The sequence below is a fragment of the Bombus bifarius genome, unplaced genomic scaffold, assembly GCF_011952205.1.
Source record: "Bombus bifarius isolate JDL3187 unplaced genomic scaffold, Bbif_JDL3187 scf7180000009565, whole genome shotgun sequence".
Taxonomy (NCBI): domain Eukaryota; kingdom Metazoa; phylum Arthropoda; class Insecta; order Hymenoptera; family Apidae; genus Bombus; species Bombus bifarius.
The window spans coordinates 145,904-170,413 of NW_022885198.1; the positions used below are offsets into that span (position 1 = coordinate 145,904).

A 24,510-nucleotide genomic window follows, 5' to 3' on the forward strand; every position below is an offset into this window, starting at 1 on the left:
ATTTACAGAAACGACAAAAACAGAAGAACAAATTAAATGCAAACGAAATTTGACGTTGTGATTAATTTTACGATTTTCATCCATCTTACTTCCATTACTGAGTAAAATTTATGGTAATTATTTAGAAGTTCGCCCATATCACCGATTTTGATGTTTTTTGTATATGCTATTGGGACTACAATTCTAAACATATTTTTATCACATTTCAGAATCGCTATATACAGGTATTGTAGAAGGTATTATGTAGTAGTTAATTCTATATGGCATATATTTCATTTTATTCTCTTGCCTTTTTGTTTAACTCTTAATCGTAATTATTATAGTTCTAATCATAAGCAATTAGTTTTCATTTAAAGGACAATAAAAGTCGAAAATTTTGATGTACACATATATATGTATATGTATATGTCGGAGATGAAAGGACATCGAAGCCTTTCTTTTGGAATGTTTGGGAAGGTCCCCAATACTTTAATCCAGACTTCTATTATAGCTGCACTTAAATAATAAAACTGAAAAAAATAGTTGTTTATGTTTTAATCCGAGTATGGGTGCCCGAGATTTATGACATAACGGGTCGCTGAACGCAGCTACGGTCACGGGAGGGATGTGTATCTAACAGAGATATGGAGTAATTATATAACTCTCCTTAAAAACAAAGATTGACCCAAAGGGTACAGAGAGGTACGGAGAGGAGTATATAAGGGCAGTTCCACTTGGGCTGAGATTCTGTTCAGTCAGATAAGTTCTACTTGTACTGAGGACAAGTACGTTGAGTCACACCAGAATCGTGGATCAAATCGCATTCGTCATCCCGTTGACCGTGGATTCGTTATTGAACCTAAGATCATTGTCATTAGCATCTCGAGTATCTAATTACCACGGTTACTTGTCAAATTCTGTAATAATCGTATTTGCGCTGGTAAATATCTTCTCTATTGCATAATAACAATGTCCAATCCAAATGAAGATTCGCTTCACGCCCCTAATCTTAATCATAATGTGAACCCGACATATATATATATATATTGTGTGTGTGTTTGCGTGCATATATATTGTGTTGCGTGTATATATATTGTGTGTGTTGCGTGTGTATATATATATAAGGCAGTGCCCCATATAGAATTATTATTAGACTAAGATTTATTTTAATTTTTAAATTTCAGGTTTTTATGGATCCTAGTCCGGTTTCTAGTTTTCGCGTTGGTTTTCTTCTTAAAGCTCCTTTGTTGTTTGTTTTGAACATTGTGCAAACGCACACCAGAAGGAATATTTATTTGATGATGAATAAATTAAAAATTTTTTGGGATCTCCCCATAACTCGCTCGCAGAAGAGGCGGACAGCCTCGAGTTCCTGTGGCCCGCTCAACATCGCTTCTACGATCGCCGAGGGGGTCAATCTTTCGCCTATGACGTGCCGCAGGGTGTAGCGGGACAGTTCCCACGCCGGACAAAGCTCCAGCGTGTGCTGCACCGTGTCCTTGCCCTCCCCGCAGTGGTGACAGATGTTCGTCGTCTCCTGTCCGATTTTCCTCAGGTACTCGCCGAATACGCCGTGTCCCGTGAGCACCTGGGTCATCCTGTAGGTGAGTGGGAAGCCGCGGCGTCTCCCCGTTTGGGAGGACCGCCTCCGTGCCTCGATGTTCGCCTCCCTCGTTGATCAGCTGGGATTGCCACTGGTCCCACGCGTCCTCCTCGACGGTTCCTAGGTCGTTTGGGGCCGCCTGCTTGGTCGAGTCCTCTCCCGGGTCCCATACTCTCATGTGGGTGTATCTTCTCTTGAGCGCCAGTGCCCGAAGCTCCCACGGGGGGGACGCGACCAGAACGGTCGCCGACGCGTGAGACACCGTTCGGTATCCCCTGACGATTCTCCTGAGGAGCAGTATGCTGCGACGACTCGCCATCAGATCGTCCGCCCATACCGGGGCCCCGTACATCACTCGGGACCGAACGACGCCCTCGTATAGTCGGCGCACCGCGACTCTCGCACCGCCGATGTTCGGCAGCAGGCCGCACAAGGCATTGGCAGCCGCCGATACCTTCGGAATCGGGGAGTCGAAGTGCGGCTCGAGCGTCCACTGACTTCTGAAGTGTTCTGGGGAACTTTTAAGAACGATTCTAATGACCAGACTCAGGTGTTCATTACAAGAGAACGAATGTGCGAAATTGCGAACCCGTAGGACACTCGAAATTAGCAAGGAGGATCATCAGAAGATAAGACACGGCCCTGTGCCTTTACTGAAATTACGCGATGAAGTTCGGTCAGGGAGGAAATGAGAGTGTTCACGCTTATGGACCTGATTGTTTTCGGACTAGTGCTGCACCATGCGGCCAATCGATGAGTTTAATTAAGATTAGAATATATAAAAACCTATAAAATTGGGGATCTGCTTTGCTTGATCGTAATTTAGTATATAAATTAGAATCTATGTAGTAACTGGTGGATTCTTAGAGTAAGTGATAAGTGATGATGGTAGAGTTTAAAGTTTAAGGTATTTTAATGAGTGATATTCGATAACAAAAGGACAGACTACGATATCGTTGCACGCCGACTCACACTCCGTGTCCGCTCAACTCGCACTCTGTTTCTCGACTGACTCTCTGCCCGTTTTAGCACTCTATTGTCTTTTCCTGGGCCCACCGCACACGTGTTCTACAGACGCTCGTAGCCAGGGTCACGTAGGTCTTTTCGGTAAAGCTATTTACCTGAATATGGCTATGGTATAGCCATTTAAACGATAAATTTGATCATTTACTTAAACACATATTGTGTTCAGAATAACGAAACATCGCCTCACTATCAATATATAAATCGACTTGTCACATAACATTTCGAATAAAGGTTGTATACGTGGCCCAATCAATATTACTTGTACTTTTCTATTTCCATAAGACTACTGGATACAATCAAGTTACGCTCATAGTATCAACAAAGACGAGCAACGCATAAAAGAAAAAAAGTCATGCGGAGTAAGCTGAATAATCTAATAAAAAATACCAAACTTTAACAATGTACAATTTTTGAACAAGTGAAACGGATTCCGGAGCTTCAAATTCCTAGATTCAAAATCGTTATATCGTGTTTCCATTTATCGAATTCAAGAAACATTCGATAATTGTAAAAAAGATCCTTTACATAATTGCATACTCGTCGTGTACTCGTCACCATTACGAAGAGGAGTGCTATTCCTCTGACACATCGAGAAGCTCGACGGTGTCACGTGGGAGACACAAGAAATCACGAAATTAACAGATCACCGGTGATCTCCTCGCGTTGTAGTTCGAACGTTTCACAAGTAAGGTAAAAAATTTGGACTTTAGATATGATAGTAAAATTTATTGTACGAATCCAGCAGAATGACGGTTCAGAGTGTTATAATAAAAAGGTGTTGACTGCTGATTTGGGAGGGTTCTTATACTAAGGTTTGGTTTCTTTGGAAGGGTTATCGTCGCGGCTATTCTGTTACTATCTGGTTATTGTTTCGATGGTTGTGGTATGCAGGATGTTTCGTCTACCCTATTACCGTTTCTGAGCGTGTGGCATTCCCCCTTCTTAGCTTCGCTTTACCTCGATGAAGCATATGGCTCTGGTGGGTCGTCTAACTTGAATGATCCCTTCACAGAATTATCAATGTTATGGTCTTCTTCCTGAGAAGTAAGGTTTTAGTCTGTTGCCGTGGATTCTTTGAGTTTGACCGTTGGAATATAAGATAGAATATAAGATAGAATATATCTAAGATAGATGATTGGATGAAAGGATTTCTGCTGGTCCTAGCCATTCGTGGTATAGTTTGTTGGTTTTGTGATCGTTATGTACCCATACTTTATCTTTTACTTGGAATATCGTTTGTGTTTTAATAACTTTTTGTATCTGATCTCTCTGATATCGCTTTTTGTTTGATTCGGTGATTTGCTTTGGTTATGGTTTGGTTATGTCGATTTTTCCAGAGGTTAAATAATTGTTCTTTAGTTAGGCTGGGGTTGGGTGATATCAAGGATGGCATGTTAGCTTGTCGTCCAAATGTTAGTTCAAATGGGTTATGTCCGGTCGTTTCGTGTACTGAAATATTATATCACATACATATTAGTTTTAAATTTTCGTCGTAATCGTTTTGTCGGTCGGTCGTACAAGTTCGAATAAGATCATTTACTACAGCATGTGTTCGTTCAAGGGATCCGTTAGATTGAGGGTGGAAGGAGGTAGTTTTTATGTGTTAGATCTTGAAAGCCTTTTCAAATGTATCCATCAGTGTATATATAGAGAATATAGAGAAAAATCGAATCTGTGTGAATCGATTAATTATCAATCCCAAACCTACATCAATTAACAGTTTCCTCTTGATGCGTTGAATGGATCCTGGCAGGGGTCGCCAATTTTGTCACATAGGAGACACAAGAAATCACGAAATTGACAGATCACCGGTGATCTCCTCGCGTCGTAGTTCGAACGTTTCACAAGTAAGGTAAAAATTCGAACTTCAGATATGATAGTAAAATTTATTGTACGAATCCAACAGAGTAACGGTTCAGATAGTTATAACAAAATAGGTATTGAGTGCTAATTTGGGAACGTTCTTATACTAAGGTTTAGTCTCTCTGGAGGGGTTAGGTTGTCGCCGGGTGTCTATCAGACACGGCTATTCTGTTATTATCTGGTTATTGTTTCGATGGCTGTGGCATGTAGAATGTTTTGTCTACTTATGTTTTTTTTTTAATGCTTTTGAACGTGTGACAACGGTTCGTCAGGATCAAGTGGTGTAACATGATCCAATGTCAGATATCGCCGAGACAAGGTATCTAGGTACTAATATTGTTGAAGTAATTACTTCAAGAAAAACTCTACATCTTTACTTTTGTATATCTGTGACCTGGAGACCGCTGTTGCGAAGAAAATAGAATTTAGTGAAACAAAAAATTTAAAATAAGGAGAGATCCATATTATTGTGCCCTTGAATATAAATTATGTTTTGGATTACAAGGTATAGAAACAAAAGAGCTATAAATAGATTTCTTGTAGCTTTCAGCTAGAGCAACAAGGTTAACTTTTTGATAATGTCTTTTGCTATAAATATATGAACGTGCTCCCTATCATTCTATTGTATCGTAACACTGTAAAAGTGATGATCTGGATTAGTATACACTATACTTATATTATACTTTGCATAGTGAGTATACATGTACACTGTTGCCATTTTCAATGTTCTCGCGAGCGCAGGTTCCGAATTAAGTGGATGTATGTTACGCCGATATGCCATATCGTCTATAAGCTATATTGAATATTTATTGTAATATAAAACGATTGCTATTTTCGTTCCGACTTTTTTGTGAACAGTCTGGACATTTCCATATGATTTTTTTATGAACATCTGCAGAAAAGACGATCGTGGTGTGTGTATGAAATTTGTATAAATATTGTTTACATTTGCTATTATTTATTAATTATTTATTAAGGCAAAGAATTAGAGGAAATATTAATCCTCTCTATTCGAAAATTCATTCATTCGAAAATTAATGAGTAAGCAGGTATAATGTTTAATCTACGATTTTTCTTACAAAACGTCACGCAGGATGGTTTACGTCTTCAAATGTCATAATCTTCTTCTCTATGACTTGTACGAGATAAGCTGCTGCCCATGTATCGTTCTATTCAATAACTAAAAAAACAAAGCCGAAAACTCAATTTTTTATTTCTAATTTTCATCCTATTTTAAATTTTTTACACCAGCGAATATACAAACAAGTATTATACATATATGAAACATATTTATAAATTATACGTATAATTGCAATTGAGAGTATATGTACGTAGAATAATACATAAATATAGGTATAGTTTTAGAACTTATGTTTATTTGATGGACTTGTGTTTGTTATTTTGTAATAATGTAGAATACGCTTATAAATAATTGTGTTTCCTTCTTTGTATTTACAAGCATACACGTGACTTGACACGTACATTCAGTTTCCTAGCATTAACTCATAGAGTAAAGTAAAGTAAGGGATAGTTACAAAAGCAAGAAAAGTTACAGAAGCAAGAATATATGAAAAAATTTGTTCTACAGGTGGACATTGAAAGTGTGAGAATAGCAACAAGATCAACGCTGTTCAACCAGGAGACACGCAAGCGCTTTATTTTCAAGTCGAAGTCTTCGTAGAATTTTGAAGTCAACTAAATTTTTCTCAAGAATTACTTGAAATTTTGACTGTAAATAGTGCGCTGAACTTTCTGCTTATGTCAGACCAGACTCATTTTGTATTATCTGGTTGTGTTAATAAATAAAATTTTCCTGAAAATCTTCACGAAGTTCAGGTTTTCACACCCAGAAAATTACCGTATGATATGGAGCAGCATTGTTTGGTATCGTTGCCTCTTCTTTGAGGACAAGCTATGCTGTTACGGTGACATAAAACCGCTATGTGAAAATTCTGTGTAATTCTTTGGAACCACAATTGCATCAACTTGAACATTGTATGGTCCCATTAGGGTAGTAGGTCGTCCGAAAAGTTCCTTTCGTTTTATAAGGAAATAATGGATGCACAGCATTTTCCGTTTTATATTATTTTATCGAATTACGTATGATCCATTTTGTTTCCAGCAAAATAAAGATCACAACGTTCGACAGATTAGGTTTCATGCGTCGTTGTAAAAGACGTGTCTGCAAAAGAAAGACACTTTTCGGACAACCTAATACAACTTTGCACATCACAATGGCAGTGTGTTGAGTGTTTGTGCGTGGAATGTTTTCTGGACATTCGATTTCATCGTACGACGATATTTCTTATTTCTCTTGATCGGCAAATTTGATTTATTGCGATTAGTGATAGTTGCCTCAAAAACCAAAAAACAAAGAGTGTGATCCTCCATTTGCCAATATTTAAGAATGGAAGAAAAGATAAAATTGCAGCATTCCATAACGAAATGATCCAAAAGGTAATAGGATATCTTTGAAATCAACTAGAATAATATTCGAGAGAGTCTTTTCCAAAAAATAAAATGGCATCTTCGTATTAACATAAAAGCTTAATAAGAAATTGAAATCTTAAAATTCTATTTCATTTGAAAAATCGTTCGGCAATACAAATAGTTTACTTTGTTTCACACACAGCAGCTATACATATATCTTACACTTTGAAGACCTCGACAATCTCCTTGCACGCACGCTTGTTCTCAACCGACTCTTTCAGATTCTTCTAATATCTGGCAACAGTCTCTTGTCTCAACTAAGACCTGAACGCCCCCTAACGCTTACACACGCATTCATATGTAGAGTGTAAATGTATCATCTACCCAACAATCATCATATCGAATGATACGCGGTAAAAATTTGAAAAACGTGTGGGAAGTTGTAGAAAACGAGGAAACTGGTTAATTGGAGTTCGATAAACAGATTGCAGGATCCTTTTACGCTTTGACAAGTACCGGTCATTTTGACTGGTATTGGTATAAGTAGCCTCGATACGAAATTATTTTGAGTTTGATTATATAAAAACGAAATAAAATCCACTATATTATTCTTTTAGTTATCGTTGCGAAAGTCATTACATCATTGCGGAAAAAAAATATAACATGAAGTAGAAATTCTAAAATAAAATTGTAAAACCAGTCAATTTCACTGGTGTGGTAGTTCTAGTGTTAACTTCAGCTAGGATCGAGTTTTAGTCCCTTTCGATTATTTTATTAGAATCATCTTGTCAATAAAATATCTGAAATAAAATAGTTGTTACGATGTTTAGAGGGTGAAGTAAATCTCTGCTTAAGTTCAATTTTCTTAATTACATTTACAAAAGTATGAATTTTCATAAAAACTCTAAGTCCCGTAAAAATGTAAACCCGGCTGAATAACATCGATATGCAGATGAGGTCATTCCTTATGAAAACATGAGAAGAAAATATAGAATCTTCGTTTTCGATAAAATCAAATTTGAAAATGTATCAAATATATATACTTGAATATTGTTAATTCCGGATTGGACGGGTGTAAATAATCGACAGGAAGTTATACAACATGTGAAAATAAGTCAAAAATGAAAAAAATACAATTTCTTCAGAAGATACATCGCTTATGAGATAAATAAATTCGGAAGTTTATCCTACTCGTATACCAGGGCAGTTTTTTTGCTTTTATATATATTTAACGAATACAAAAAAATTGTTTTTAAAGTAAATAACGAATCCAATCTTTAAAATTAGTGTACTCACAGATTATAGTTTCTTATATTTAATGACAATAACAGCATTGACTATTTTATGCTTTCTTAGAGCATACGAAAATTAGGTTGATGAAATAAAATAAATAAATGAAATAAAGGGCATGAAATATAATAAAAAGAAATAAAGTAATATATGATAATATAAATAAAATAAAACAAAATAATTAACGAATCAATTTACAAATAGAAAGTTTTTACAAGCTTGTAGGTAACATAATGTCTAATTACATTTTAAACTGTTTACGGTATTGTCGCTACTCGTATGACATTTTTAATTTCATCATTCAAAGAAATATGTTTACTGAAGTTGATGCAGAATGTCGCTAGGCGCCACTTTCTAACTACCAGTATGTATCCAAGTTTTACCTATGATTATGTTGTTCAAGTCTGGAATTTGGTAATTAATAGTGTAAGTTTACTCAGTAATTCTGTTGTATATCAAATTTTTTTATCTATTTCGTTTTTGATTACATGATGTCAATGAATCAAACATCTAGATTCGCATCTAATATATTGTTCGAAATCCAATGCTCAAAAGGAAAAATTATTAGCACCTGCGTTTTCCGGAAGAATAGCGGAAGCCCTCCGCGGTCCTTCCAAAAAGATTTGCTAAGTGCCGCCGAAAGGCGACAGTGCCTTACCATTTATATATGTGTACCACCCTTATTTACGGGAGTGTTAAACGTCTCTCCTTTCATACTACAAAAAAAGTTTCTTTTTTTTTTTACGTGGAGGAAATCTTCATAGACACCTTACCATCCTACGCAGGTGGGCAGAAGGTAGTGCCGGATTCTTACCGGCTAAAACCTCCACGGGCGGGCCGACAGTAGGCCAGTGTGTGCGAGTTGATCGTCGGGCCCCTGTGTGCTTAAACACCAAGCACGTTTAATTAAACCAAGTTACTCCCAGAAAGTACATTCACAGCACAAGCAAGGGAGGGGCATGGCCGCTTGCCTGTTTGTAATGTTGTAAGAGAAAATTTGGTTTTTCCGTTCCTTTTTGGGAAGGTTCGCTGCCGAGGATTCGAACTCGCGACGCATCGTTTTCAGTTCTTTAACGAGAGTAGCTGGCTGTCTCGCCGAGGTTCTAGCTGATTGGAAAGTATTTGATTCTTAATGTGGCAATGTATATCATAGGAAGTATTCTAATTAGCCTCTTGAAGCAGATGTACTTTTTTCATAGCTCAAAATACAATGGGCAAAGGTAAATAATTCCCTTAGCTAAAACTATTATTATTAAATCTATTATAAAGCTCTTAATATATTTTTGCTGCTATTACATTTCTTGTAGTAAGAGTAATGTTGAGAGGCGAGGAGAGGATCCTGAGTGCCCTAAAGGTTCGTCAAAAAGTTTATTTAAATAATTGTTATAGCACCTTAAAGTATATTTTTTCTTTTTAAAAAACACATTTTTTTAAACCCGCCAAAATTTTTAATTTCACACTATTTCCTGCCATCTTTTTAGTTCTGCAGTCTGCTACAGGTAGTATACCAATAACTAATTTTTTCTATGTTAGTTTTACTCATATTGTTAAGAATGATGTAAATAAAATAATAAGAAGAGCCTATCACAAGGGACGTTCGAACGTGTCCGCAAATGAATGGTCAATAGCATGAAAATTCTTAATTAAACTCTTTGCATTAAATACTTTCACGTTACATTTCTTTTCTATAAGAAAAATTTGAATTGATACTAAATAAATAAGGGTTTAGCGTGGATAATGATTCTGATGTAAGTATTTTCATTCGTACAACTCATATGTTATTTGTAATTGTTTTTAAAATGATTTCGAAAGTTAATAGAAAGTTGTATACTTTATTTTATTTTCTGATTTGAATTTCTACAAAATTTGTTAAAGGAATTATCTTTTTTGTCGAAACTGAAAAGTTAAAATATAGCACCTGTTCATTTCTTAAAAATTAATTTACATATAAAACGTTACTCATACATACATGCCTGTATTTATCATATTTCTTAATTATTTTACTATTACGATATATTACATTTCAATTTTTATATTAGACATCTTTAAATTGATTATAAAATGCTGATACTGAAATATTCATTGCTGTTCTGCAAACATATTCAATTGTAAAACGAATAAAGCACGACTTGATCTTGTCTGATCTTTTTTTTCTCTCTTTCTTTCTACAAATTTAATTTTTGTTTTCCATACAACTGGCGTCTACTGATTTTCAATTACAATTCAGGTATCTACATACCCCTTTCACAGCGGTCAAATGTATTGCTTTCGAGTTCCGATTATATTGTGACAGTTTACTTGCCGTGTAAAAAATATCAGGTCTCGTTCCGATAGCTATATGTTGGGTTAGCAACTAAGTCATTGCGGATTTTGTCATTAAGTGGTATTGACGAAATCCGCAATCATTTAGTTGCCAATGCAGTAAATCTACTACCACTAATCAGTGGTCTCGGTAACTGTTGGTATTCGGTCTTATCCGGTGTCACGACCGGCACGCTTCAAAACCGATAGGCTAATGACGGACACCCACAGGACGGCGAGGGAGTGCACCCGGAAGAGGGAGTCCAGGGCCCGGACCCAACACCCGGGGGTCCTCCCTACTTCATAAGATAACCACTTGTGTAGGGATGCGACCGAGTTGTAAGAGCTCCAGTCTTTGAAAGTCACGGCTGGAGTTCGGAAGTAAACTGTCATTAGTGTAAACAAGATGTTAGCAAATAAATTCTCTCTTTTTTTATTTTCACCTTCGATTTCATTTTTCACTTTACGTGACACCGGTTTCGGCGAACCTTATATGCATCTAAATCTTCTTTTAAATGCATTTAAATTTTCTTACTGGCTATTTTACTGGATCGCAAATTTTTCTAGGCGGTATTTCCTTAAAATTTGTTCTTTGTATAATATTTCCGATAATTATATCACATCCTTATTTTTTATAATTTTTATATTTAAGGAATTATTTTCTTCCCTTAACTCAAAGTGTTATCTCAATTTTGATGCGAGTTCTTCAACTATCTTATCATTTGTTGCTATAAAAAGTCAGCTACGTATATTACAACGATCGGTTGCTTCTGTCCCTTAATTTATATGCACACGATTCTCCTTCAAATTGTGTTATATAGTATCCCATGGTATCCAGATTAAGGCAATCCATATGTGCGTTTTTTTAGCTCCCATACTTTGTTACCGTCGGTTATAAATCCTAGTGGTTGTTCCATATATGCCATGTCCTTTATATTTCTGTATAAGTATGACGATTTGACGTTAGATTGCTTGATTTTCATTCGATTAATCGGTGTTAGAGCCAGCATAGTCCTTGCTGTGTCCAATCGTTTGACAGGAGCGAATGATTCGCCGTAATTTATTCCGATTTCTAGTTGCGTCCTACTGCGAGTAATCTTGCTTTGTACTTTATATTTCCTTCTTGCGAATATTTCTGACTGTACACCCAATTGCTTTCTATCGTTTCTATCTCTTTTTCGTGCTGCACTAATCTCCATTTCGTGTGCTGTCTCATCATAGTGAGACACGATCTCTGATTCTATCGCTGCCACATAGTTGTTTGGTAGTAATGTGTCCTGTGTATTAATAACATTCGTTCACTCATTTCTCTTTTCTAATCTTTCGAAACGTCTTCTTCTCTTAAGCGCATTTCTCTTTCCATTAGCAACCTGTCATGCTTTTCTCGTGCGACTTTATTCAGACATCCTGGTTTGCGTAAGGGACATTTGTGGTATTTTCCTCGCGGATTTCAAATGTTTTAAAGAAGCAAATAAGTTTCCAAATGATCTGCTTGTTATTCCCATGTAATAAAATTCTGTATCCTGTAAGACAATCACGTATATTTTTTCTTTTGACAGCATATGACAGGAGTCAAAAAACACATGTACGTACGGTTCACTTGCAACTATGTGTGAAAAATATAGCCGCGGAATACTATTCTCAATGCCGACATCTATCGGAAGCATTTGGACACCAAACAATTGAGCCATATAATTGGATCATCTGTTGTCAGAGAACAAATTGCAATATGATGATCATGTAAATAAGTCTCGACACTCGGTAGGGAAGACCGTTTATAGAATTGAATGATCCAGTCGTTAGTCGTTAGTTAAAAACGTCACTATGGAAGATCAAGAAAATCCGGGTTTTTTGCGAGACAAACAGAGTTGAATAGAGTGTCTCTATCTCTGTCTGAGACACTCATAGCATGTTACGCATGCGCAGAAAGTGAACCTTCGTATCTTGCATGTTGATATTTCACAACTATTCAGGACTCAATTTTCGGACGATTTTCCCTGAACACCGGTATACGAGTATCGAGAACTGTTTATATCATGATTGCGGTACTACACTTCCACACAGGCATAGACAAGAACCTATTCAGTTCCACGCTAGTTTTTATATTGCAACGAAATGTATCTATCTATATTTTACAATTTACAATTTACATACTAATTAATATAAAAATAATATGTAGTTACAGTATGTAATAATAGTAGTATAAATGATTTTGATACGCATAATTTAATATTATATTGAAAATATGAACAAAATTGTAAAATATCGCTAATTTTTACGTGTATCAATTAACATCGGATGAGTACAATACGCTAGGCAAAAATTATAATTATCCGGTTGCAATCGAGAGAGGCCCGGGAACCGGTGAGGGCGACACACCGCCCCCCCCCCCCGCACAATACCTCGCCTAATGGAGTGGTATGTGGCCATGTCACACCGCACCTCGTCGCCGGAGCCGCTGTGCCAGGCAGTCCGGTTCCCCTACCAGACTGCTTGGCGGCCCCGAGGCGCTGAGCCGTCAGCGCCCTAGCCCGAACCCCACCGAGGGGCGCGGCGGACCCAGCGCGTCTCGCCAACGCCACGCGGAATTCCCAGGCGGTTACCCACCCAAGTACTATCCGTGCTCGGCGCTGCTTAAATCAGCATATGTACATATATTAAATTTAATGCTACTTTATACAAACATGAATACTGTTTTATTGACCGTCTGCGGAGAGACGCGATGTAAAGGAGCGCGTCAAAGGGAGTCGTAAATTCCCGTTACGATATACAATCGACGCCACGAAACTGATCGATCCCCTATTTCGTTTAGGAGATTAAATTAATTAATTAATAGAGGTGATTAAATTAATTATAACGCTGAGGTAACAGATCATAACGTACTTTTTACTCCAACAACAATTGTAGACAATATGATTACGCTCGTTGCGTATATATATGTCGGGTTATCATTAGGATTTAGGGAACGTAACGATTCTTCGTTCGAATTAGCCATCGTTTTACAAAACAGAGATTATATTTACGCGTATATACAAGACTTTTACAAAGTATAATGAATATTGAGTTTAACGAATAATAAGTTTAACGAATAATAAGATTAACGAATAATATGTTTTACGAATAATAAGTTTAACGAATAATGAGATTAATGAACGCTATTAACAATGTTCTTGGGTTCAAACGAATCCATGGTCAACGAGATAACTCTTTACTATACGTAGAATAATTTTTTTATTAAAGGTCAATATTAAAACCTTGAGCAACAGTTAAAGTGAAAGGTAATTCAAGTAACCTGTTTCATGAAATGTTAGTATGATTCGAGATATATCCTGAACACTACGCCAGTTTATATTCTCAGATCCTGCAAACTGTACGTCTTCTTCCAGTGAGTATTATTTCTGTGAAACTTACAGTGTTTCTTATTATTTACATTTTTTATTTTTGCATATAAATATAATCAAAGGAATTGCAGATAATGGATATGATACATCAATATGGAACATCCAATATAAAAAATATATATAATTATAGAAATGTTAGGAAAATATATGTACCATATAGTCACTCTTTAATAAGAGTTTCAATAAATGTTAGTTATTCCGCGTTATTTATTGATATTGTGATCTAATTTTATATTATTTTAATATTATTCATTCACGAAAATGCAAAAGTGGCAAAACATAAATACATAATAATAAAATTACGTATAAAATTACAAGAATCGTTGACTGTAAAACAAATTCCTTGGAAACTATAACTGAATGGCGATTCATACATGTATACATGTATGTATAGAAAAAAGTTATTTATAACGTTGAGCTTAATAACATATTTCAAGATCATTGAAGTCGGTAATATTGTACCAACTCTTTTTACAATAATTATCTCTATATTTATATGTAACTACTAAAATATGTATGAAAGAAGTACCACAAGTATGAATAACTATATCATTAACATAAAAATAAATTATTATACAAAACATTTGCCTATATATTTATTGTAAAGCAAATATCTTTCGTTTCAGGTCAATAATGAAACTGTATAGCGTTTCCGATGGACCACCATCTCTTGCCTGTCGCCAAGCATTAAAAGCTTTAAATATTCAATATGAATTAATCGAAATGGACTTTGGCAAAGGAGATCACATGACAAACGAATATGCACAAGTATGCTTCTATTAATGACACACTACTATTTAATATAATTAAGGCTACTTAATAAATATTTTTATTATATGTAATAAACTTTTTAAATTTGATACTTATTTTCAACATTAATAATATATCTATTTTATACTACATACATGTAATCATTTTTATAGTTAAATCCACAAAAAGAAATACCTGTGTTAGTCGACGACGATCTTATAATGGGAGAAAGGTACAAATTTACTTAAAACATAAATTATTCCGTCTACTTTAGTAAAGAGAAAAACATTGATGGATTTACTATAAAAGGGTAGTTTTTATGAAATTTTTTATGAAAATAATATTATACCCACTGATTACTAAATATTAAAACGACATTAAAGCAATGCATTAATTCATAAATTAAATTAAATTAAATTACAATCTTACAAATTATATATAAATATTATGTCGATACGAACATAGTAATAAAAATTATGTTTTATCTTAAATGCAATGGATTGGAAGAACACATTCGATAATTAAACAAAATGTTGAATCCATAATCTAATAATTATATCGCATAAACTATATTAAGACTGAGGACACGATAATATTAAAATAATAAGAAAATTTCTTTCTGTTTTAATACACGTGTATGCTAGTAATGCTATTCTACAATATCTTGGCGACAAATATGACACAGTAGGAAAACTATACCCGAAGGATCCAGAGAGTCGTGCAAGAGTTAATCATCGATTGTGCTTTAATTTGGCTATGTATTACCGTAGTATTTGTGACTATGTGGTGAGTAAATAATAAACACAACTTAATGTACACATATAACGTTAAAAATTCTAATATGCTGTTATCAATGAGCTTTAAAAAAATTAAACATTTAAAAAATAGAATTTCGAAAATATTATAAACCTAATTGTACGTCATGAACTACATCTGATCTTTAAAAGAGAAAAATGCACAAATAAATCATATCTTCTTACAAGTAATGTTTGCAATCTTCATAATTGTGCATTAATTTTGGATACTAAAGCATTATCAATATTGACCAATTAAACGAAGCCAAATAATTTCACATATGTCTACTTCCAAATACTTCACAAGACTGATTGTACTACCATTGTTACGCCGCCTAAAACATCTGCACGCCAGCCCGCGCGACCGGACAACAACCGACCTGCGTAACGTCACTTCGACCCTCAATAAACCTAAGGGCCCACCATAACTTTCACTTTCCTGTATTGTTTCGCCATGTGTCGTCAATCCGTTTGTCCTGAAGAATTTCTTAAGCCTAAAAGTATTTTCGACGCACATCTGGTTTTTTAGAGAGGTCCTTGGGTTTATTAGTCGCACTTAAAACACGGAAAAAGCGGGTATGCACCCATGAGGAAAATCCGAATAGCCCTGTAATAAAACAAGCTAGGTTTTTCTCACGCACACAGTCATCTATCCACCACGATGGTAGGAGACTCCCTACTCATCCCTTCGAGCAGTAATGCAGGTCATGACCAATCGACACCTCGGTTCGTTACCCTCGCTTTTCCTAACGAAATTGGGAACAACGAATCCGCGTTCTTTAGGCACAGGGGCACACCCACACCGCACTTTTCTTCCGTATTAAAAAAAGAGCGACAGTCAGTCTAAAAACTAACGCCTAACGCGGCAGTCTACACATAGCGCGAGAGTCGCATACTTCCCGCAAATCTTTGTCGGTTCTCGGTGTGGTCGAACATACACCTTCTCTCCTAAATACATCATAGTGCTAAGTCCATTAATACACTAATTTCCAGTATAAGAGCCCTGCTCTAGCGCACATATCTATCGCATCGTCGTGCGACAAGTTGTTAACTATTTATTTCGGCATCAGTGTAGTCTAAGTGTTGGACATATATAATTTATAACTCTGTGAATCACAGGGTTATACAAACTCAATCACCCCTTATTATCTCAACGGAAATCAGGGGATCGATCAATTCGTGGTGTCGACTGCTACAGTCGTAACGGGGATTTACGACCCCCGTTGACGTCTCTCCTCGCGATTACGTCTCCCCGCAATTGGTCGAAACTACATGGTCCTTCGAGCCGGATTTCGTGTCGCCAAAAAGTGCACTGACCAGTGACTATACAGTGTCGCGTGAAATCCAAGTTCCAACTACTTAGTCAACTGATCAAGGGAACCGCAATCGGAGAGAAGCACCTCCGTCGCTCAGCATCTACACGAGCCCACGCCGCATCGTAACGATTATCACCGAATCCCAGATCAACGTCCATTTGATCAAGGTAAGATCGTTCATATTATTAAAATCAAATATGGCCCAAGCTGAACCAATCAGCACGTTACGGCGGAGACGAGGCGCCCTAGCCGGTCGACTTGCAACCATAAAGCGCGAACTCGATGAATACGAAGCGTCTGGGAAGGCAAACAGAATCTTCCTAACATCTTGCCGCAGCTCGTTCGATGAACTTTGGAAGAGGATACTCGAGGTTCAATACGAGTTAGATGTGTTAGATGAGGGGGAAGATGCGCGTGTAGATTCGTTATCGCAAGAGCATCGGGAGCTTGACGTGCGGTTCCTAGGTCTCTTTGAACAAATATCAGCAACAACCCCGTCGACTACAAAAACAGGCGAGACATGCCGGAAACCAGAGCCGACCACCGTTCCAGAGGTCCGCGTGCCCCAATTCGACGGTGCCCTCGAGAACTGGACCTATTTCTACGACACGTTCTCATCCATAGTGGACCGTAACGAAAGTTTGACGAATGTCCAAAAGTTCCAGCATCTACGCTCATCTATAACTGGACGGGCCGCACAGAGTATCCAGTCATTAGAACTCACAGAGGCCAACTATCCCATCGCGCTTGACACACTGAAGGACAAGTTCAATTGCCCCCTCCAAATCTGCATGCACCATTGGAATTTGATGCGCAACTATCCGGAAATCAAAAAGGAAACTCCAGAAGCCCTAGAGGATTTGTTGAAAACCATCAGCGTAAATCTAAAGGCGCTCGAAAACCTAAAACAGCCCGTCACATCAAATATAGCGATTATCGAATTGCTCGCGTCGAAATTGCCCTCGTCCAGCCTGCGTAAATGGCAACGCACACTGCCCCGCCAACAGGTGCCATCCTATCAACATCTGATAGACTTTCTCAAAACACGGGCGAACGGGACTCAACTCCTCTCTAAAGCGAAGGAATCAAAAGGGTCAACCCACAAACACCACGGTCAGCGAACAACCATACCGCATGGACGAACCTTTGCTACAACCAGCAGGACGTTGGTGTGTCCGACCTGCAACGGACCTCACGAGCTCAGGCACTGTAAAATCTTCAAGGCCAAATCAGCGACAAAACGTTTTCAGATCGTGAGGAAGGCATCGTTGTGTATAAATTGCCTAGGCAGAGGACATTCGCCGACACAGTGTACATCGGGTTCGTGTCGTATCTGCGGTCACCGACACCATACATATCTACACCGCGAACAAACCCAGGTAGACTCACGGTCGTCGAGCGGCCGATCGTCGAGCGGCCGATCGTCGAGCGGTCGGTCGGCAAGCGGTTGGTCGCCGAGCAGTCGTTCATCACACAAGCGAGCCTCCGCTGGACAATCACCATCTGAATCATCGAAGTCGCGGTCGTCCCACAAGTCGAGGCGTACATCCGATACTTCACGGAAACATACATCTTCGGCTCCAAGAGATACGAAAGAGCATGCCTCGTATGAGTCACGCTCAGCACGGATCAAGAACACCGCCCCAACTTCCTCGTCCAAATCCCAACCGGCAAGTATAAGAAAACATTGAGATTTCTTGTTATCCCGGCCATATCGACCTTCATACCAAATGAGCCCATCGACCCCTCGAGTTTGGGATTACCCAGAAATATCCAATTAGCCGATCCACAATTCCATTGCCCAGCCCCGATCGATGTCTTGCTTAGCACCGGATCAACATTTGCGTCGCTGTGCATCGGGCAGGTCAATCTGGCGCAACCAGGCGAACCTGAACTGCGTCTACAAAAAACACGGTTCGGCTGGATAATCGGGGGGAGTCCAACGTCCCAAACCGCGATAAATACGTTCCACGCAACCACAACGGCTCTGCAAGAGGACCTCGCACGGTTTTGGGAGATCGACGAGGGACCGGCCACTACTCATCTTTCGGAATCTGAACGACTATGTGAAGAACATTTCCGAAACCATGTCCGACGAACCAAGGAAGGCAGATACATCGTTGCATTATCATTCAACGAAAAGCTTTCCTCACTAGGGTCATCGAAGGCCGCTGCAATGAGCAGGCTCGCCTCTCTTCATCGTCGATTCCAACGCGACAAACAATATGAAACCGCGTATAGTGCTGTGATCCAAGAATATTTAGACTTGGGTCAATGACGAAGATCAACACGGATCACGCCACCGGCTACGGATATTATTTACCACATCACGGCGTGATCAAGGAATCGAGCGACACCACCAAGCTCCGGGTTGTGTTCGACGGCTCAGCATCAAGTACCACGGGAGTGTCTCTAAACGACGCCCTTCATACGGACCCGAAATTACAAGAAGACCTGAGAAACATCCTATTGAGATTCCGGTCATTTCAATATGTCCTTACCGGCGACATCGAGAAAATGTACCGTCAATTCATCCTACGTCCAGAAGATCGTCCTTATCAAAAGATTCTGTGGCGTGCCGACAACGGAGAGATCGAAACATACCGACTCAACACCGTAACGTTCGGTCTATCCGCAGCCCCGTATCTGGCCATCCGATGTCTCAAACAGTTGGCAGAAGACGAGGGACCTTGATTTCCGAGAGCAGCGCAGATCCTGCGGCGAGACTTCTATGTCGACGATGCGTTGACCGGAGCCGATACGAAGGACGAAGCCTTATCAGTCAGGAATGATCTCACGAAATTACTTAAGCTAGCCGGTCTAAATATCCGCAAATGGGCATCAAACGATCGGGATCTGCTACGAGGGCTACCTGAAGAAGACACCAACCAGAAATTACATCTCGGTGAGTCATCCACGTTAAAAACACTCGGCGTCTTTTGGGATTCAGCCGACGATTCCATACTATATTCGGTCAAGACGATCAGTGACACTTCCCGAGTCACAAAGCGATCAATCAGTTCAGTCATCGCACAAATCTATGATCCACTAGGATTGCTCGCGCCGGTAATCGTTCGAGCAAAAATGATTTTGCAACAAGTCTGGACATTGAAGGTAGATTGGGACGAATCCCTTCCGACAGACGTACACACAGAATGGATCAAATACCACACACAATTGCCGTTGTTAAATGCGGTAAGGTTCCCTTGGAAGACCATCATAGAATCCGCAACGAAAATTGATTCTGTGACGCTAGCGAAAGGGCATATGGGGCATGCGTCTACGTGCGGACGACGGACCGAAAGAACAATATTTGGACTCGACTCCTCACGGCGCGATCGAAGGTAGCGCCGCTCAAATCGCTCTCCATACCACGTCTCGAATTAAGCGGGGCACTTATTTTGACGTCCTTGATTTCGTCAATACGACAGGCCCTGACGACCAAGATATCGCGGATAGTATACTGGACTGACTCCACCATCGTGCTCCATTGGATCAGGTCTTGGCCGCACACCTTGAAAACATTTGTGGCGAATCGAGTCGCTGAGATACAGGCCAAGACCAATATCTCCGACTGGCGTCATGTGCCTACCGACCATAATCCAGCTGATCTCATCTCCCGAGGCCAGACGCCCAAGGAATTCCTATGTCCGTCCATTTGGAAAAACGGGCCAAGGTGGCCCCTGCAAAGCGAGAACTATTGGCCGGTCTGGAGCCCGACACCGGTAGTCGACCTCCCGGAGCAAAGGAAGACGATCTGTCTGAAGACGAATATTAACGACAACACACTCCTCCATCGTTACTCGTCTTGGCCAAGACTAATAAGAATCGTCGCCTGGTGTCTTCGATGGAGACATAGGCAGCACCGATCTGCCCATCTCACCACAGACGAATTAACTGCAGCGCACAACAAACTAATAACAATAATACAATCCAGTCATTTCGCGCCTGAAATTCGGACCCTCCAGAAAAATCGAAGCGAGGACGTTGGAGGGAAACTACAGCCATTAAACCCCTTCCTCGACGAAGATGGGATACTCCGGGTAGGAGGACGACTAACCAACTCCGCCATACCCTTCAGCCAAAAACACCCGATCATCCTGCCGAAATCCCCGGTGACAGAGCTAATTATAGAGCAAGAGCACCGGAACAATCACCACACGGGGACACAGGCTACACTATACGCGGTGAGACTGCGCTATTGGCCGATCGACGGCCGTAGCCAGGTATGGCGCACTCTCAGAAGGTGCGTCCGCTGCTGCAGAGCCAACCCTCCACCAGTGGAATACTTGATGGGTGATTTGCCAGAGGCGCGTATTACCGAATCGCGGCCGATCACGAACGTCGGAATCGACTACTGCGGCCCATTCTACATCAAGGAGAGGAGGGACCGCAACCGACGTAAAATCAAGACGTACGCCGCCATATTCGTTTGTCTGGCGACAAAGGCGGTCCACATAGAGTTAGTCAGCGACCTAACCACCGACGCCTTCTTGGCCGCGCTACGCCGTTTCATCTCGCGGCGAGGATACTGCGCAACGATCCTCACCGACAACGGCACCAATTTCGTCGGGGCTAACCGGGAGCTGCAAGAACTCCGGACCTTATTGCAGTCCGACGACCACCAGGATAGGGTACAGAATTTTCTCGCCGACCGACAAATACAATGGCGTTTTAATCCTCCGAACTCACCACATTTTGGCGGCTTATGGGAAGTCGCGGTTAAAGCGTTCAAACGCCATCTCATCCGCGTGGTCGGCACGGAGCTTCTGAGCTTTGAGCACCTCAACACCCTTGTGATCGAAATTGAAGCCATTCTCAATTCACGCCCACTGACTCCCATCTCATCCGATCCGCAAGATCCACCTGTCCTCACTCCCGGACATTTTCTGATCGGTGACACACTAACCAGTTTACGGGAGCGTGATTTCAGGACAGTTCCATCAGGCCGGCTATCCAGTTGGCAGCGCATTCACCAGATTAAGCAGCACTGCTGAAGCAGATGGCATCGAGAATACCTAAATGAGCTAACCCGCCGCAACAAATGGGACAAGGGCAAACATAACATTCGTGAAGACACCGTAGTAATCCTCAGGGAGGATAACGTACCCTCTATGCAGTGGCCTTTGGGCCGCGTAATCAAGGTCCATCCAGGAGCCGACGGAATCATCCGGACCGCTACCGTGCAGACGGCAACAAGCATCCTGGACCGCGGTGTCAAAAGACTGGTCCCCTTACCCATCCACCCAGATCCAGACGAGGCCGAACGTCCACACGGAACGAAGGAGGTCACCAACGACACACCTGACTCCACAGCCAGAATTTGATCGGTGCCCTCTCAACGGGGGGAGGATGTTACGCCGCCTAAAACATCTGCACGCCAGCCCGCGCGACCGGACAACAACCGACCTGCGTAACGTCACTTCGACCCTCAATAAACCTAAGGGCCCACCATAACTTTCACTTTCCTGTATTGTTTCGCCATGTGTCGTCAATCCGTTTGTCCTGAAGAATTTCTTAAGCCTAAAAGTATTTTCGACGCACATCTGGTTTTTTAGAGAGGTCCTTGGGTTTATTAGTCGCACTTAAAACACGGAGAAAGCGGGTATGCACCCATGAGGAAAATTCGAATAGCCCTGTAATAAAACAAGCTAGGTTTTTCTCACGCACACAGTCATCTATCCACCACGATGGTAGAAGACTCCCTACTCATCCCTTCGAGCAGTAATGCAGGTCATGACCAATCGACACCTCGGTTCGTTACCCTCACTTTTCCTAACGAAATTGGGAACAACGAATCCGCGTTCTTTAGGCACAGGGGCACACCCACACCGCACTTTTCTTCCGTATTAAAAAAAGAGCGACAGTCAGTCTAAAAACTAACGCCTAACGCGGCAGTCTACACATAGCGCGAGAGTCGCATACTTCCCGCAAATCTTTGTCGGTTCTCGGTGTGGTCGAACATACACCTTCTCTCCTAAATACATCATAGTGCTAAGTCCATTAATACACTAATTTCCAGTATAAGAGCCCTGCTCTAGCGCACATATCTATCGCATCGTCGTGCGACAAGTTGTTAACTATTTATTTCGGCATCAGTGTAGTCTAAGTGTTGGACATATATAATTTATAACTCTGTGAATCACAGGGTTATACAAACTCAATCACCCCTTATTATCTCAACGGAAATCAGGGGATCGATCAATTCGTGGTGTCGACTGCTACAGTCGTAACGGGGATTTACGACCCCCGTTGACGTCTCTCCTCGCGATTACGTCTCCCCGCAATTGGTCGAAACTACAACCATTACCATTAATTACTGATTATTATCGATTACCCATATCTAGCACTTGCAATTAGTGATATCATCTACTGCATTTTTCAACTTTAATAACGACGATTTAATTATATAAAGTAAATAGTTAAATAACCATTTTTTGTTAATTGATGTAGGTTTGGGGTTGATAATTAATCGATTCACACAGATTCGACTTTTCCTTCTATATTTCTCCGCCTCGTACAACACGTTTTAACACGCATGATACACTTAGTCTATTAACACGTGGTCGATTTCTAAGACAAAAGAGCGTCGTTAGAAGTCGTACCATGTTGGCTTGTAGTAACTAACGATCATGCCAGCTTAACTTTTCTCAACAAGTTTTATTACAATGCTTTTAAATGATACATATGGTATTTAGTTTATTGCCAATGAAATAATGAATTCTACTTTCCGTACTCATTTGTAAGCGCATAAATACATATTTATATTATACACAAGATATAGATATTAATGCATATGAAAACATTTAAATTGTTTACATTACTTACCTCACTTTTTTCTATGGTTCATATGGAACAAATAGAATATACAGTTAGTCATTGTGATAAAAGTTTCCTATGATAAATGCTCAAGTATTATAGTTTCATGATATATTGTATGCAATTATTTTGCAACATGTTTGAACAAATTTTTACTTTGTATTAAAATATTTTTGTATAGTTGGTTCCTATATTCTTTGATTGTAAAAGAACATCTCTGAATCTGAAGAAAATGACAATGGCACTAGATGTTTTTAATACATATTTACAACGTGAACATACAGAATACGTTGCGGGCAGTAAGTATCATGATTTTAATATGAATACTTTCTATAAACCGTACAGGTATTGTAACAGTTATAAAAACTTAATTAGATTATTAAGTTACACAAAAATTTAGTTCACTTATAAGATTTATTTTTTTTAATGTGAAAATAACCTAAATATTCTTTAATAATACCGATATAGTTTACAAAAACAGATAATTCTATATTTTTCACTTGATATCGCTCGTATTATTAAAGTACAATAGTTTAATTATTACATTTACTTAACAGATACGCTGACCATCGCCGATTTCCCCTTAGTTACTGCAACTATGTGTCTAGAAGCGATCGATTTCAAATTAAATTCGTGGCCTTACATAGAAAAATGGTATAATAATTATAAACAGAAACATCCAGAATTATGGGAAATCGCTGCAGAAGGTATGCGAGAAATTAGTTACTACGAGAAGAATCCACCTGATTTGTCTGATCTGGATCATCCGATTTATCCAATTCGCAAAAGCAATAAATAGCTTAACATATAAGTTATAAAATGCAATTATTTTATAACGGTTCTACATATATGAAATGCTAACACATTTTTAAAATTAAATGTTAATATACGTATATTACTACGTTCTCTAATAAATTAAATGTTTTTACTGATATTGA

The 24,510-nt window shown here is 39.3% G+C and overlaps 1 protein-coding gene and 1 non-coding gene across 6 annotated transcripts; one reads left to right on the top strand and one right to left on the bottom strand.

The window, feature by feature from the left end:
- The first annotated feature begins 3,188 nt into the window (after positions 1 to 3,188).
- On the top strand, positions 3,189 to 24,510 carry LOC117215383 (glutathione S-transferase 1-like). Of its 5 annotated transcripts, XM_033461761.1 has the most exons (7): positions 3,189 to 3,219; positions 4,382 to 4,460; positions 14,520 to 14,661; positions 14,817 to 14,875; positions 15,288 to 15,429; positions 23,754 to 23,871; positions 24,130 to 24,510. In XM_033461761.1, the coding sequence occupies exons 3-7, from the start codon at positions 14,527 to 14,529 to the stop codon at positions 24,369 to 24,371; spliced, it is 696 nt and encodes a 231-aa protein (XP_033317652.1). In that variant the 5' UTR covers positions 3,189 to 3,219; positions 4,382 to 4,460; positions 14,520 to 14,526; the 3' UTR covers positions 24,372 to 24,510. The 5 variants fall into 5 exon arrangements, with proteins under 5 accessions (XP_033317652.1, XP_033317654.1, XP_033317651.1 ...); XM_033461763.1 differs by lacking the exons at positions 3,189 to 3,219; positions 4,382 to 4,460 and adding an exon at positions 3,275 to 3,298; XM_033461760.1 differs by lacking the exon at positions 3,189 to 3,219 and having other exon boundaries at positions 4,376 to 4,455.
- On the bottom strand, positions 8,806 to 8,913 carry LOC117215394. The gene has a single exon (XR_004489088.1). It is a non-coding gene; the product is annotated as a U6atac minor spliceosomal RNA (small nuclear RNA).

Coding starts and splice junctions, on each gene's coding strand:
- LOC117215383 (XM_033461762.1), top strand. Junction 14,662..14,816: donor TGACAAACGAATATGCACAA/GTATGCTTCTAT, acceptor TCATTTTTATAG/TTAAATCCACAAAAAGAAAT. Junction 15,430..23,753: donor GTAGTATTTGTGACTATGTG/GTGAGTAAATAA, acceptor ATTTTTGTATAG/TTGGTTCCTATATTCTTTGA.